At 40.7% G+C, this 13,702-nt stretch overlaps 1 protein-coding gene across 7 annotated transcripts in view; it reads left to right on the forward strand.

Moving 5' to 3' along the window:
* The window catches only part of LOC144495938 (protein MTSS 1-like), a 180,854-nt gene that overhangs the window by 134,382 nt on the left and 32,770 nt on the right, over positions 1–13,702 (forward strand). For all 7 annotated transcript variants that reach the window (XR_013498361.1, XR_013498362.1, XM_078216806.1 and 4 more), the window contains exon 6: positions 1,869–1,943. Coding sequence is in view for 5 of the 7 variants with exons in the window: in XM_078216806.1 (XP_078072932.1) it covers positions 1,869–1,943 (75 nt within the window). In the remaining 2 variants the exon portion in view is untranslated. The remainder of the gene's footprint in view (positions 1–1,868; positions 1,944–13,702) is intronic.

Below are 13,702 nucleotides of genomic sequence, written 5' to 3' on the forward strand. Positions count from 1 at the left end.
CCACTCGCCCCCCTCCCCCACTCACCCCCCTCCCCCACTCACCCCCCTCCCCCACTCACCCCCCTCCCCCACTCACCCCCCTCCCCCACTCACCCCCCTCCCCCACTCACCCCCCTCCCCCACTCACTTCTCTCCCACTCGCCCCCCCTCCCCTCTCTCCCACTCGCCACCCCTCCCCCTCTCTCCCACCCTCCCCCTCTCTCCCACCCTCCCCCTCTCTCCCACTCGCCACCCTCCCCCTCTCTCCCACTCGCCACCCTCCCCCTCTCTCCCACTCGCCACCCTCCCCCTCTCTCCCACTCGCCCCTCTCTCCCACTCGCCCCCCCTGCCCATCCCTCCCACTCGCTCCCACTCGCCCCCTCCCCCTCTCCCCCACTCGCCCCTCTCCCACTCGCCCCCCTCCCCCACTCACCCCCCTCCCCCATTCACCTCTCTCCCACTCGCCCCCCCCTCCCCCTCTCTCCCATTCGCCCCCCTCCCCCTCTCTCCCACTCGCCCCACTCGCCCCCCTCACCCTCTCCCACTCGCCCCCCTCCCCCTCTCTCCCACTCGCCCCCCTCCCCCTCTCTCCCACTCGCCCCCCTCCCCCTCCCTCCCACTCGCCCCCCTCCCCCCTCTCCCACTCGCCCCCCCTCTCCCACTCGCCCCCCCTCTCCCACTCGCCCCCTCTCTCCCACTCGCCCCCCTCCCCCTCTCTCCCACTCGCCCCCCTCCCCCTCTCTCCCACTCGCCCCCTCTCTCCCACTCGCCCCCTCTCTCCCACTCGCCCCCCCCTCTCTCCCACTCGCCCCCCTCCCCCTCTCTCCCACTCGCCCCCCTCCCTCCCACTCGCCCCCCTCCCTCCCACTCGCCCCCCCTCCCCCTCCCTCCCACTCGCCCCCCTCCCCCTCCCTCCCACTCGCCCCCCTCCCCCTCCCTCCCACTCGCCCCCCTCCCACTCGCCCCCCTCGCCCTCTCTCCAACTCGCCCCCCCTCTGCCCCTCCCGCTCTCTCCCACTCGCCCTCCCACTCACCCCTCTCTCCCACTAGCTCCCCCCCTCTCCCACTTGCCCCCCTCTCCCTCTCCCACTCGCCCCCCCCTCCCCTCTCTCCCACACGCCCCCCTTCCCCCCCTCTCCCACTCCCCCCCTCTCCCACTCGCCCCCCTCCCCCCCATCTCCTCTCTTCTATTCGCCCCCCTCCCTCCCCCTCTGGGCCCCTCCCTCCCCCTCTGGGCCCCCCTCTCCCACTCGTCCCCCCCCCCCCCTTAGCGGGCTCTCATGCACATGCTCTCCAAGGCCCGAAACCAACCCCCCCCCCCAACATTGTTTTTAAACTTTGCACCGGTTCGAACCGGCATTTGGTAGCCACCAGCTTTGTGGTCCTCTTGGAGTCCCTTATCTAACTGTTACGTTAATGTGTTTCAGGAGAAAGTTGCAGGTGGGCAGGAAGGTGCAGAGCTTCCTATTCATGTGCAAATTCAAATGACCTGGTCCTCCCTACACCTCTGTCACTTATGTCCTTTAAGACGCTGCTTAAAACCCACCTCTTAGACCAGGCATTGTGCGTAATATCTCATGTGCTTGATATCATATTTAGTTTTGTAATGGTCCTGTGAAAGATGTTAGGATGTTTTATTATGCTAACGGCTTTATATAAATATGAACTGTTGTTTAAAAGTTGTAGCAATGCTACTTCACTTGAAACCTATTGTATCAATTTTATGCACTACTGGGCAAATCAGTGGATGTGATATTAATGCCACATTAATATCACATTAAATTTACTAAATAGCCGTGTAGGGCATGAGTACAATACAGAAATTCCTAGAGTAGTAAATACAGTGTAGAATAATATAGGCCTTGACAGAACCTTTCTTTCCTTAAAGAATATAAGAAAGCTCGGCAAGAAATCAAAAAGAAATCGTCTGATACATTGAAACTTCAGAAGAAGGCAAAGAAAGGTATGTTATCTCAAAATGAATATTTGCATTGCTGTTTCTTATTACTCTAGATTGCAAGGTAACATTAGTGAGTTTATCTCAATAACTAATGGTTTTGAACCTACTTTTTCTGCACAGCTGTGCAGTGTATTGATACCAAATTATGGATGTTGTAGCCCAATTCCTATCAGCCCGACCAGAGGAAGACGGGAAGAATATATTGACTCAATACAGCAGCTTCTGAGAATAGAAATAAACTGTTGACTTGAGTTATACAAGAGTGTCCAGGCACGTTCCTATTGGTTTCAGGCAACATTACAAACTAATTTCTGTGATCAAAAAATATAATAGTATTTGAACTTGATTTACTGTTAAGACAAACCTGTTATTTCTTCTAAATAAACATTAGCTAATGCTTTGTGCCAAATTTGCATTCTATTTCTTCCTGAAATTAATTAACATGCACCACAAAAGGGACAAAGCTACGAGTACTGAGCAATTTCTACAGTTAACTTCCACTCTGAATTTCTCCTCCGAGGAAGATAAATCAGCGCTATCAGTGTAGAAAGCATGATGTTCATCAATGTTACAGTTTCTTGAATCCCAGGAAACCCAAGTAGCCGGCAAGGTTATCTTTCCAAGGGACCAGATCAAAGCAGCAAAATTTTATCTCCATTATTGTCAAAGTTAATTACAGATGAGAAAAAAACATACATTTCTCCAATCACCTGCAGTCATATATCAGAGTATTTAATGATTATTTGAATAATTCCTGCGTTCACGCTACCATACCTGGAAGACCATTTTCTTTTTCTCATGCTAATCTTCCCTCATCGGCACCATTATTTAATGTTTGATTGTTTTAAGAAGTTCCCAGCAGTAGGCTCATGTAAATCAGTACTTGCACAATGTCTTCCATCCCTTGAATAATTTTTATTGGAAATCTGGTCCACAATGAAGGAAGCAATTTTCACCACTCATATTGGAAAAAACCCTTCAGTGACTCATTAGAAACTTTGCATTTTTCTTCATTTGTCACCTTCCACATTTCTAGGAGTTGGTCCAGGTCTGAATTTATTTTCTGAAAATCTTGTCAATCATTTTATTCTAGTATCAGAGATTTGGTCCCATCCAAATGGTGTATTGCTCCCGTGTCATTAACGAGCCTTGGTCATGTGCTAGAGCATCATCCATTGAGTTCTAATCACTTCCCTTATGAATACAATATCCTTTTTAAATATAGATATACTAACATGATTCAGATTTGGCAGAAGACAATTTTGGAACATTTTTAAAGGTGAATTTTGTTTTTGGGTCATATCCAATGTAATAGTTTGTTTCATAGACTGCAATTAACGAAGCAGTTAATTGTTATAAACTTAACATTGAAATTAGTTCATTATAACTGTTTGCATTCTTTCAAGAAGAATTCATTTGTGAACGAAGAATGCCTATTATTTAAAATAGTTCAATTGAAACTAATTTTAGTTATTTTGGGTCACTGCACGTTTATGATCACAGTACAATTTATGGCACAGATTAAGAAATTAGGCCATTGCAGCATAGACCATGCCACAGATTTCCTCCCCAGTGTTGGATTTGGGGGTGGGAGGGGTAACCCCAGAGCACTGGGAACCCCCTCTTGTACATTTCTATGTCAGGGTTTATCTAGCAAATGTCCAGAAGGGCTAATTTCTCCTGGACAATTGCGCCTGTTTGGGAACCATCTGACAAAGCAATTTAACTTCGGATGGTTCTGCAAGTTTTACACTCAGTTGCTCTGAAAAAGTTAGAAGGAAAAAAAATCACTTCAAAGTTAAGAATAACTATTTTAAACACCCAGCCTGAGCACCCCTCTCCAACCCCCCCCCCCCCCCCCCCCCATGTCCAAATCTTCACCCTCGCATCCTATTCACTTTCTTAGAAGCATACCTTCTCCCATTCAATGGAACCTTTAGACCTTTAAACTCACCAGCTGATGCCAGTAAAAGGGGCAAGTTCTTCTTTGCTCTGTTCCTTTTGTACCTCACCACTGGAGCCGTGGACGTGTTTCGCTCCTCCAGTCTCACCTAGCTTAAGCCAGATGGTTCAGGCAAGATGGGCACTTTCCATTTTAGGCACTAGGGAGTGGCATTCTGCTGCTGATTGCCACTCCAAGGAGGTTGTTACGGACCATCCACTTTAACAGTTTGTTTCATAGCAGACTAAAACTGATGAAACAGTTAATTGCTATAAACCTTTCGTGGAAATTAGTTCATTATAACTGTTTGCATTATTTCAAGAAAGAATTAATTTGTGAACGAAGAATGCCTTTTATTTAAAATAGTTCAATTAAAAGTGATTTTAGTTATATTTTGGGTCACTGCTCATTTATGATCAGTGTAATTTAAGGCACAAATTAATAAATTAGGTCATTGCAGCATAATTCATGCCATGGATTTTCACTATTCTAATTTTAAAATTATTGCTGATAGAATTTTTGGTAATGCACAAAGTCTAACACCCTAGAATCCTTTGTCTTAATTCTCTAGGGATTTTTATAAACATTTTCTGTTACTTAGTATGATAGCATTGCTACCTGCTTTGTTGCGCACAATTCATTGCTTTTCCTAAAGCCAACTTTAGAGCTATGCTTGCACTGCTCAGTGCTAAATATTATTTATTGAAGGATGAACAATTGTAATGATATCAAAAGCTAATCTTTGTGTGTCACAACTGTCCAAAATCTTGGCTAGTTATTTTTTCAAATGTATCATATTTTTCCTGTAAAAGCAAGTTAAAGACTTCAGCAACAAATCTTCATAAAGATAAGAATTTTGTATAAAAGGCATTAATTTATGATTTAAAAATTCATTCCAAATCTTAAATCAATACAGGAATATTAGAAAATACTTTTTATAAAGAAAAGTTGTCTGAAACATTTTGACCATGTCCCCAGCATATTGAATCATTTTTAGAAAAGTGTGTACGTGTGCGCTTGGATGCTGTTCAGTTCTGATTATTAACCTCACCCTGTCTCTGAGTCATAGAGGTCTATAGCACAGAAAGGCCCTTCATCCCATTATGTCTGCGCAGGTCAAAGCAACCACCTAACTATTCTCATCCCATTTTCCAGCACTTGGCCCATAGCTTTCACTGAGTGTTAATGTTGCAACATAACTATCTGGTCTCTCGCACATTAGAGAAAAACTGAACTTAATTTAGTAAGTATCAGTTTACTGAGTTCTTCGGCCTGATCTGTGCAGTTGTATTGTGGACATAATCAGCGTGTGTTGTTTGCCCTGTTTGAAATCTGTTTTAGTCTAATAATGAATGACGACAACAATATTTGCAAAAGCTTTGATTTGGGGGAGAGGGCAAATAATAGACTTGAACTCTCCATTTGAAACAAACACGTTGGAAATCAATGTATTTTTGACATTTTAATTCTGAAAAGACAAAACTGTGGAGTTAGCAACTTTGAAAGCAAATCTTATTGTAGGTTTTTGTTTGTTTAATGCTCCATGATTATTTGTTCATAAGTTTGGCAATTTCAAGTCTGCTCGATCTGTCTAAGCAGTAAATGGGTGTATCAGGATAAATCTGGTTATTTGGATTGGCTTTTCTTTCCCGAGAATAATTATGGTATAGCAATCATCAAAGCAGCTATTATTGCTGAACTATGTATAGACTTGGACAGCTCTTTTAATGATTCCCCACCAACGAGCATACTTACTACCTTGATATCCTGGTAAGTTTTCATTCTAAAAGGCTGTGCCCAGGATGATTAACAGAAGCCTAGTAGTGGCTTTTACTGTTGGAATTATTCCTAGGATCTCTCATCAGTCTTCGGTGAAGAAGCGAACATCAAAACTTCAGATTTCATTTTGAGCTTAAATTGTTAACAGTTGCTTGATAGTACAGAACATAAATATTGCTGAAGAGAGAGTTATGTTACTGAAGCTCTCCATCTTGCGCTCATCAGAACAAACACAAGAATGCCAAATTCCAAATAGTCACAACAATTTTTATACAGGAAAAAAGAGTACCTACTGATTGGATAGCATGTCACCTCTGGCTACGGTGTTGCTGCGGAGAAAGTAACAGGGAATGTCCAAGCTCCCTGATAATTCAAAAAAGGCGCAAGGCTTTAACATATTTTGTTTGCTTGCAGAGAAGGATCCTGCATATGAATGCATATTGCTTCTAGCAGGCATTAGTGAGCCACATTATGAACTCGGCTGATTATCATAAATATATGATCATGATTTTCATCAATTACAATAAAAGGGCAGCTCTGCTGCCTCACATCACCAGGGACCTGGATTTAATTCTGCCTTTGGGGTGACTGTGTGGAGTTTGCACATTCTCCCCATATCCGTTGGGTTTTCTCTGGGTGCCCCGGTTTCCCCTCACAGTCCAAAGATTTTATTTATTTATTAGTGTCACAAGTATGCTTACATTAACACTGCAATGAAGTTACTGTGACAATCCCCTAGTTCCCACACTCTAGCGCCTGTTTGAATACATGGAGGGAGAATTTAGCATGGCCAGTGCACCTAACCAGCATGTCTTTGGACTGTGGGAGGAAACTGTAGCACCTGGAGGAAACCCACGCAGACATGGGAAGAATGTGCAGACTCCGCACAGATGCGCAGGTTAGGTGGATTGACAGTGGTAAATGTGCAGGGTTATGGGAAGAGGATGGTGGGATGGGCCTGGGTAAGATGGTCTTTCAAGACTTGGTGTAGATCCAATGGGCCGAATGGCCTCCTTCTGCACTGTAAGGCTTCTATGGTTGTTAGTGTAGCTATTAGCACACTCAGGATTATTCAGCAGGTGCTTCCCAATCACAGAAGCACATCCAACAGTAAACATTTTTTGGGGGGTTTTGCTAGTGTGGGCTGGTTGAGTACCGTCTCTACCTATTATGAACAACAAAGGATCATGCTGTTTGATCCAGTCGCTGGGATGTATGACCTCCTTCCAGCAATGAAATTTATGCACAACATTGCTCAACTGTGTGATAGACAGAACGTCTTTTTGGATTGACAGCACCATCCTGTTAGTGGAAATTGGCACTCACGTTACCATTGTATGGTAGCAGTGTAAAATACTTCCTTAACCAGTTGTTCAGTATTTTGAGATACTTTATCTTTCCAGGGTAATTTGAGGTAGGCTGGACATTGTTTTCAGGTTTAGAGGTGGTGACTTTTAGCCTATTTAGAGAAGGCAGTGGCGTAGTGGTGTTGTCACTGGCTTAGTAATCCAGGGACCCAGTATAATGTTCTGGTGACCCAGGTTTGAATTCCACCATGGCAGATGGTGAAGTTTGAATTGAATAAAAATCTGGAAGTAAAAAAAAAAGTTAATGACTATGCAACCATTGTCGTAAAAACCCTCTGGTTCACTAATGTCCTTTAGGGAAGGAAATCTGCCATCCTTACCTGGTCTGGCCTACATGTAACTCCAGATCCACAGCAATGTGGTTGACTCTTAAATGCCCCCTCAATGGAAATTAGGAATGGGCAGTAAATGCTGGCTCAGCCAGCAATACCCACATTTTGTGAAAGACATTTTTAAATTTTGCAAGTTTGCATGATACACAGTGAACAATGATCTGATTAGGATAGCCATTGTCCCGTAAGAGAGCTTTGGTATGATTTATTTCTATGTCCAGTTTTTAAAGTGAACAAATGGCTACGGTCATATTTACAAGATTACTGATATATGTTTGTCTATACCATGTGGAGCCATACGAATCCCAACATGATGTACATTGAAAGTAAACTTGTGATGGACAGTAGTGGAGAACCCTTTAGTGGATCTCTATATTGCCTCAAGGTGCTAATTAAGATATGCTGCCATTTTTTGAACTCATATCCATTGAATTTGTTAACATAGCAACTCATGCAATTGAGTTCATTTTTAATGACACCATATTTGTCCAAATTGATGGTGTAGCCATAAAATCTCCTAGATCCAGCATTCGCTAACATTTTTGTCAGTTTCCATGGGAAATGTATTTTTGATGGAATGAGCTCTAACCCCTCTACCCTGTGCGTATTTCTGATATGCAGATGATATGGTCGCAATCTTTGAATCTGCAGCCATGTGTAAGGATTTTCTTGCTCACCTTAATATGCTCCATTCTGCACTCAAATTCACTTTTCAGATGTTGCGGTCTAATGCATTCCCTTTCTTTAACATTCTAGTTGAGAAATCTGCTGATGGATTCTCCACTACCGTCTGCTGCAACCCTACCTTCTCTAGGATTCTCATCTTGAGCTCCAGAGAACATGTTTCAAAGGGTTCTCCCTCACCTACCTCTCTCAATTCACAATAGCGATGGATGCTTCCCTGTTGGTTTGGAAGCAAGGAGGTTAATATTCAAATAGTTCAGTTAGCATGTCAGGCACTTAAAGGTTCTGGCAGTGGTGCTGGTATTGAAAATTGCTGCTGTTTATTCTGGGCGCTTGGCTTTGGAGAGATAGTATTTGATCAACAACTGAAGAACAGGAGCTCCTTCCCGTACATTCTTTTAGCATGTAAAATTATTTGTGAAGGCTGAAGGAACCTCTTTTGCCCCTCCATTTAATAGGAGTAAATTATTGTACAACAGATGTTTTATCACTTTGCTATTCATCCACAAAAGTAGAAGGATTAATGCTAACGTAATTCAAGGAAATTTCCTTAAATTGCATGGCCCAAAATCGATCCACTTGTATTCCTATTCATGCTCGTGTTATTCAGCTGTGAATTCTTGGGGAACTGGCATTTATTTTTAATCTGCAAAAAGAACTTGATTTCATAGTAGGAGGGTCATATTCTGTAACCACCGCCAAAATATTCCAGTTGGCATAACCATGATGCCAACTGGAATATTTTGGCGGTGGTTACAGAATATGACCCTCCTACAATGAAGCATCCCCATGTTGGTGGTTGTTAGTGGTGTATGCCAGGTATCTGTTTTTTGTTTTAAAAAAAAAACCCTCCACTTTCAATCCTACATATCAAACTTGGTTGAAGGAATGGCATGTATATATTGAAAAACTTTTTTTTCAAAAAAAGTATTTTTGTGTGGACATCGTTGTCAAGGCCAGCCGCCTTTAATATAACAAAAAAAAAACCAGGAACTACTTGTTACCTGCAGGGGTGAGACTCCACAGTTTCAGCAGTTCCTTTTCTGGGTTTCCAAACTTGGATGGCATTGCAGGAATTGAATCTCATCATGAGCCGTGTCCTTGTGTTATCTAACACCAGTCCTACAGCAAATCTAATTCATACTTAAGGTGCCAATCCAGCAATTTCCTTGGTGAGATCTCATTTTTGTGAGGCAATTGGCAAAGCATTACATATCATCCAGGTATTTGTGGTCATTTCTAACTTATGCTTTTTAAAAAAACGCACAAATGGCAATGTGCACAGTAAACTCACCATTATTTTCCCAGCAAATCCTGGGCCTGTATGTCACACTTCACTAGTCAGGGTATTTCAATTTATTGCTACTGTGTCCTACCACCCCCATCGTTTTCCAACCATATTCTAAGGTTATCTCCCAATTCCATACGCCCTCATTTTGACTGATAATCTCTTTGTCATCGTCATAGAGGTTTACAGCAAGGAAACAGGCCCTTCGGCCCAACTTGTCCATGCCGCCCTTTCTTTTTTAAAACCCCTAAGCTAATCCCAATTGCCCGCATTTGGCCCATATCCCTCTATACCCATCGCACCCATGTAACTATCTAAATGCTTTTTAAAAGACAAAATTGTACCCGCCTCTACTACTATCTTTGGCAGCTTGTTCCAGACTCTTATGGAAACCTTATTTAAAAACCTTCAAGAACTCTATACAGATAATGGCCATGGACACTCCACTGATCTCTTTGTCAGTCATCTCTTCAAAAAACATTATATTAGATTAATCAGACATGTCCTAATATTCACAAATCTGTGGTGACTTTATTTGATTATCTCATACATGTTCAAATGCTATCATTCTGTTCCTGATGATCGATACCAGGAACTTTATCTAAATTGGTGCTAAACTGACAGGCCTGTAGTTTGCTGGTTTCCCCTTCAAAAATAAGTATGAAACCATTTTGGATTTTTTTTTTTTTAGTTTTAGCATTATGTGGTGTGTTATATTCTAGATTTAGGAATGGTTCCCTTTATTGGTCAGAAGCTATATAATACTTTCAAATATGTGATACATTCGGTAAAATGCCCCTGATTGTCAATGATTTGAAATTTGACACAGTGCCTGGGGGATTTGCTAAAACTGTTCCTAAAACTGACCCAATATCTTAGACCTCTGAAAGATGCTCAATGCCGCCTGGAAATGGCAGTGTTGCATCACCTCTGTTGATCAATTTCTCATGGTAAAGAGCCGAAGAACATTCTCTGGGGATTATAGGCAGAAATTTGTTCTGGTTGTTTCAATACATTCATTGTCCCATTGCAAAACTGGAAAATCGTTACATACCCTTTCCTGTATCCAAATTTTCAGCCACTTTGATTTTCCCCATGTTGCTCTTTAGTCCGGCTGTAGGAGTTTGATTTTGTGCCGGCTATTCTGCCTATATGGAAGCTCCTGCTGATCAAGAGTACAGCTTGTGAGAATTTATGCATATGGATCCATGTCTCATCATTCCCAAGACAGTACAGACTATCAATAATACTTTACAAGAAGTATTCTAATCAGTTGTACCTTTAATAACTGATGAGAGTTGCAACTAAATTTAAACTTGTGATGAATGCACAGAAGGCATTTTAACTTGGTTGCATGATTTGCTTATGAAATTTAATTATTTCTCTTACTCCAAAATAAGATGCTACTCTTTAGTGCTTTTAAAGCAATCTCCTTCTTTGGAAGTATATGTGCAGACAGATTATTAATGTTCTACTGTGAAGTAAGCTTTAGTTTATATGTGACAAGAACAACATTGATCTCATTTAGATTATTTCAGATAGCCAAAGGACAGGCCTTTTTTTATTCACTTGCTAATTTCCCTATTAAGGTTTCTGATGTGTCATCTTATTTAATGTTATGTTATTCCTTTTTGCATTCATAGGAGGAATTCTGAGCATCTCTGTGAAATTGGCTTACTGTCACCAGTAGTAATAAACTAATTTCAGTGTGACTCAGGTAACCTATTTTCAAGCAAAGATTCCCATATCTCCCTAAGTGCAAGGGGAAGAAGGAACATCACTAGTTTGTGCAAATGAGCCCATGGTGAACAGGAAGCAGCATTATTTTGTGCAAATGACAAGCAAGGCCAAAGCAACATTTGTTAATATTTTGATGTTTCCCATTCCAATTAAATCTGTGTCCAATGTTCCTTTCTGTTCCCGGCCATCAAGCATCAAGTCTACTGCAGCCCAGAAGTAGCTTTGGAAAAAGATTTGAGTTTGGCTATTTGAGTTTTAGTATTAATTGATAGGAAGAATTAAATAGTCAAAAGTCAAAATCCTACAGTACAGAAGGAGGCTATTCAGCTGTGTCTGTTCTGCTTCTTTGAAATAACTGTCCAATTAGTCTGTTTCCTATTTCACCATGACACTGCCAATCCAGTACCTTTTGGTAAGCTAACATCGAATCCATTTCTACCATCATTTCTGGTTTTTTAAAAATTCCATATTCAAATTGCTCTCTGTTTAATTAATTTTGCCCTTCCTCTCCCCCTAGTTTTTTGACAGCAATCATAAGTCCGTGTCCCCTGGCTACTAACCCTTCTGCCAGTACAAACAGTCTTTTTTGGTTACCTTATCAAAACTCTGCATAATTTTGAACATTTCTATTAAATATCTCCATAATCTTGCTTGCTTTCAGATGAACAACCTGTGCTTTTCTGGTTTCTCTATGTAGCTGAAGTTCCTCATGCTTGGTACCATTCTATTAAATCTCCTCTGCACTTCTCCACAGCTTTGATAGTCTTCCTAAAGTGTGGTGTCTAGAAAACTCCAGCTGAGAACTATAACGTTTTCACATAACTTCCATGGTGTACAACTTTACATAAAATTTTCTCAGTTGATCAGTAAGGATTGTAAATTATAGTTGGAATTAAAATGTAATAGGCAACAGCCTTTACATTTAATTTTTGCAGTTCTATATTTTCTGATCTTTTTAGGGATACTTTTTTAAATTAACAACTGCAGCTTCTAATTGTGTGTTGATACAAATTCCATCTTTTGTTTTAAACTTGCAGTTTACTTAAATCTTAATAAATTTAGAAATTGTGGGGTTCTGAAAATATTAACTCGTAGTGAGTATATGGTCATATGAAATGCCCTTTCATTTGCAAGAAAATAATAGAACCTTTATTAGTTAACACTAATTTATTTGTGTTAAATTCGTGTGAATTTATATCACCAAAATTTATACTCAACAAGCTGACCAAAAGTGATGTGTATAAGTGTATATAAAGTGAATTTTTACTTTCGTTTAAAGTCAACTAGCGTTGAAGTAAATTTCCATCAACTCTTCTAACTTTCTGCTTTATGATGTTTTAAATAAATTTGAATAATAGACGAAGCATAAATTAGGTTTAATACAAGTTGTGATTTGTATTTTAAGGATGATTCATTTTTAACTTTATCTTAACACATAATTGTTGTGTATGATTTTCCTATGTTGACTCTTACCTTGTTAAATTAATGTCGCTCAGCTGTTGGCATTAATTGTTGTTTATAAAGATACTTGTGAAGTGACTGGCCCAAAATGCTCTGAGTGGGTATACCACAAATGCAACACAATGATTGACATTTTAATTGTGCTGTTAACTGTATACTATCAGATTATAAACTAATACACCATATACTAACTTCCAACCTTGTGGGACAGTGTAACCAAGCACAAATGTAACTCAAGTCAGCAATCTCGTAGTTCTATTGAAGTAAAGTATGGGTTTGCATGTACACTTGCGAATTGGCGCAGAAGTGGATGCAGATATTGTGCATAACACCATGAAGATTAGTTTGACTTATTTTTTTTTTCCTTTTTGTATCAAATTTTGCTGTGCCATATCTTCTGCTAGCTGATGTTTTTGGTAAGTTGAGCTCTACCCTGCTGGCTGGTGATTAAACCCTTTTGTGGGATACATGTGTATAAATTATATTCACCAGTAACTGCCAGTCTGTTTCTTCCCTTTGCCTCTCTCCTCTTCTCTCCTCCTCCATCACAAAAAAGCCTTTGACTATCTCGGTGTTTTATGCTGGCACCTTTGTTTTGAAATGAATACACTGTGCAATATCTGTTCTGCTGTACCATAATTAAAAATAAACCTGATGCAGTGAAATAAGTACTATCATCTACAATGTGAATGAAAACCACTGCCCAGAAAACACATGCATTATAGCAATACTTAAGAGGAGTTGGGTAATTATAAAACCAGACATTTTATAATAAGTCAAAATTATATTAATACAATATGTAAAGGATTATGATGGTGAAAGATTTGACTTGCCTTATGAATTTTGTGTTGACTAACTGAAATTTTCAAGAAGGAATTTACTAAAAACCCAAAGGCATTTTACTTTACTTCAGTGCAAAGTTTTCCTAAAGAGTTTAAAAATTTGCATTCATGTTCACCAGCACATAACAGTTATGATATCTGAAAGATGTGATTTAATCAACTATTAGATTGCTGTTAATCTTGTTTGCCGCTAGCTGCTGGATCATTTTGATGTAAATTCTTAATTCTACTCAACCACGTATAACTACTTGCTTGTAACAAATGACTCATCAATCAACAAAAAACTTAGATTGAACTTTTGTATAAATTTACCATATCCAGATTTTC

The sequence above is a fragment of the Mustelus asterias genome, chromosome 7 (genome assembly GCF_964213995.1).
Source record: "Mustelus asterias chromosome 7, sMusAst1.hap1.1, whole genome shotgun sequence".
Taxonomy (NCBI): Eukaryota; Metazoa; Chordata; class Chondrichthyes; order Carcharhiniformes; family Triakidae; genus Mustelus; species Mustelus asterias.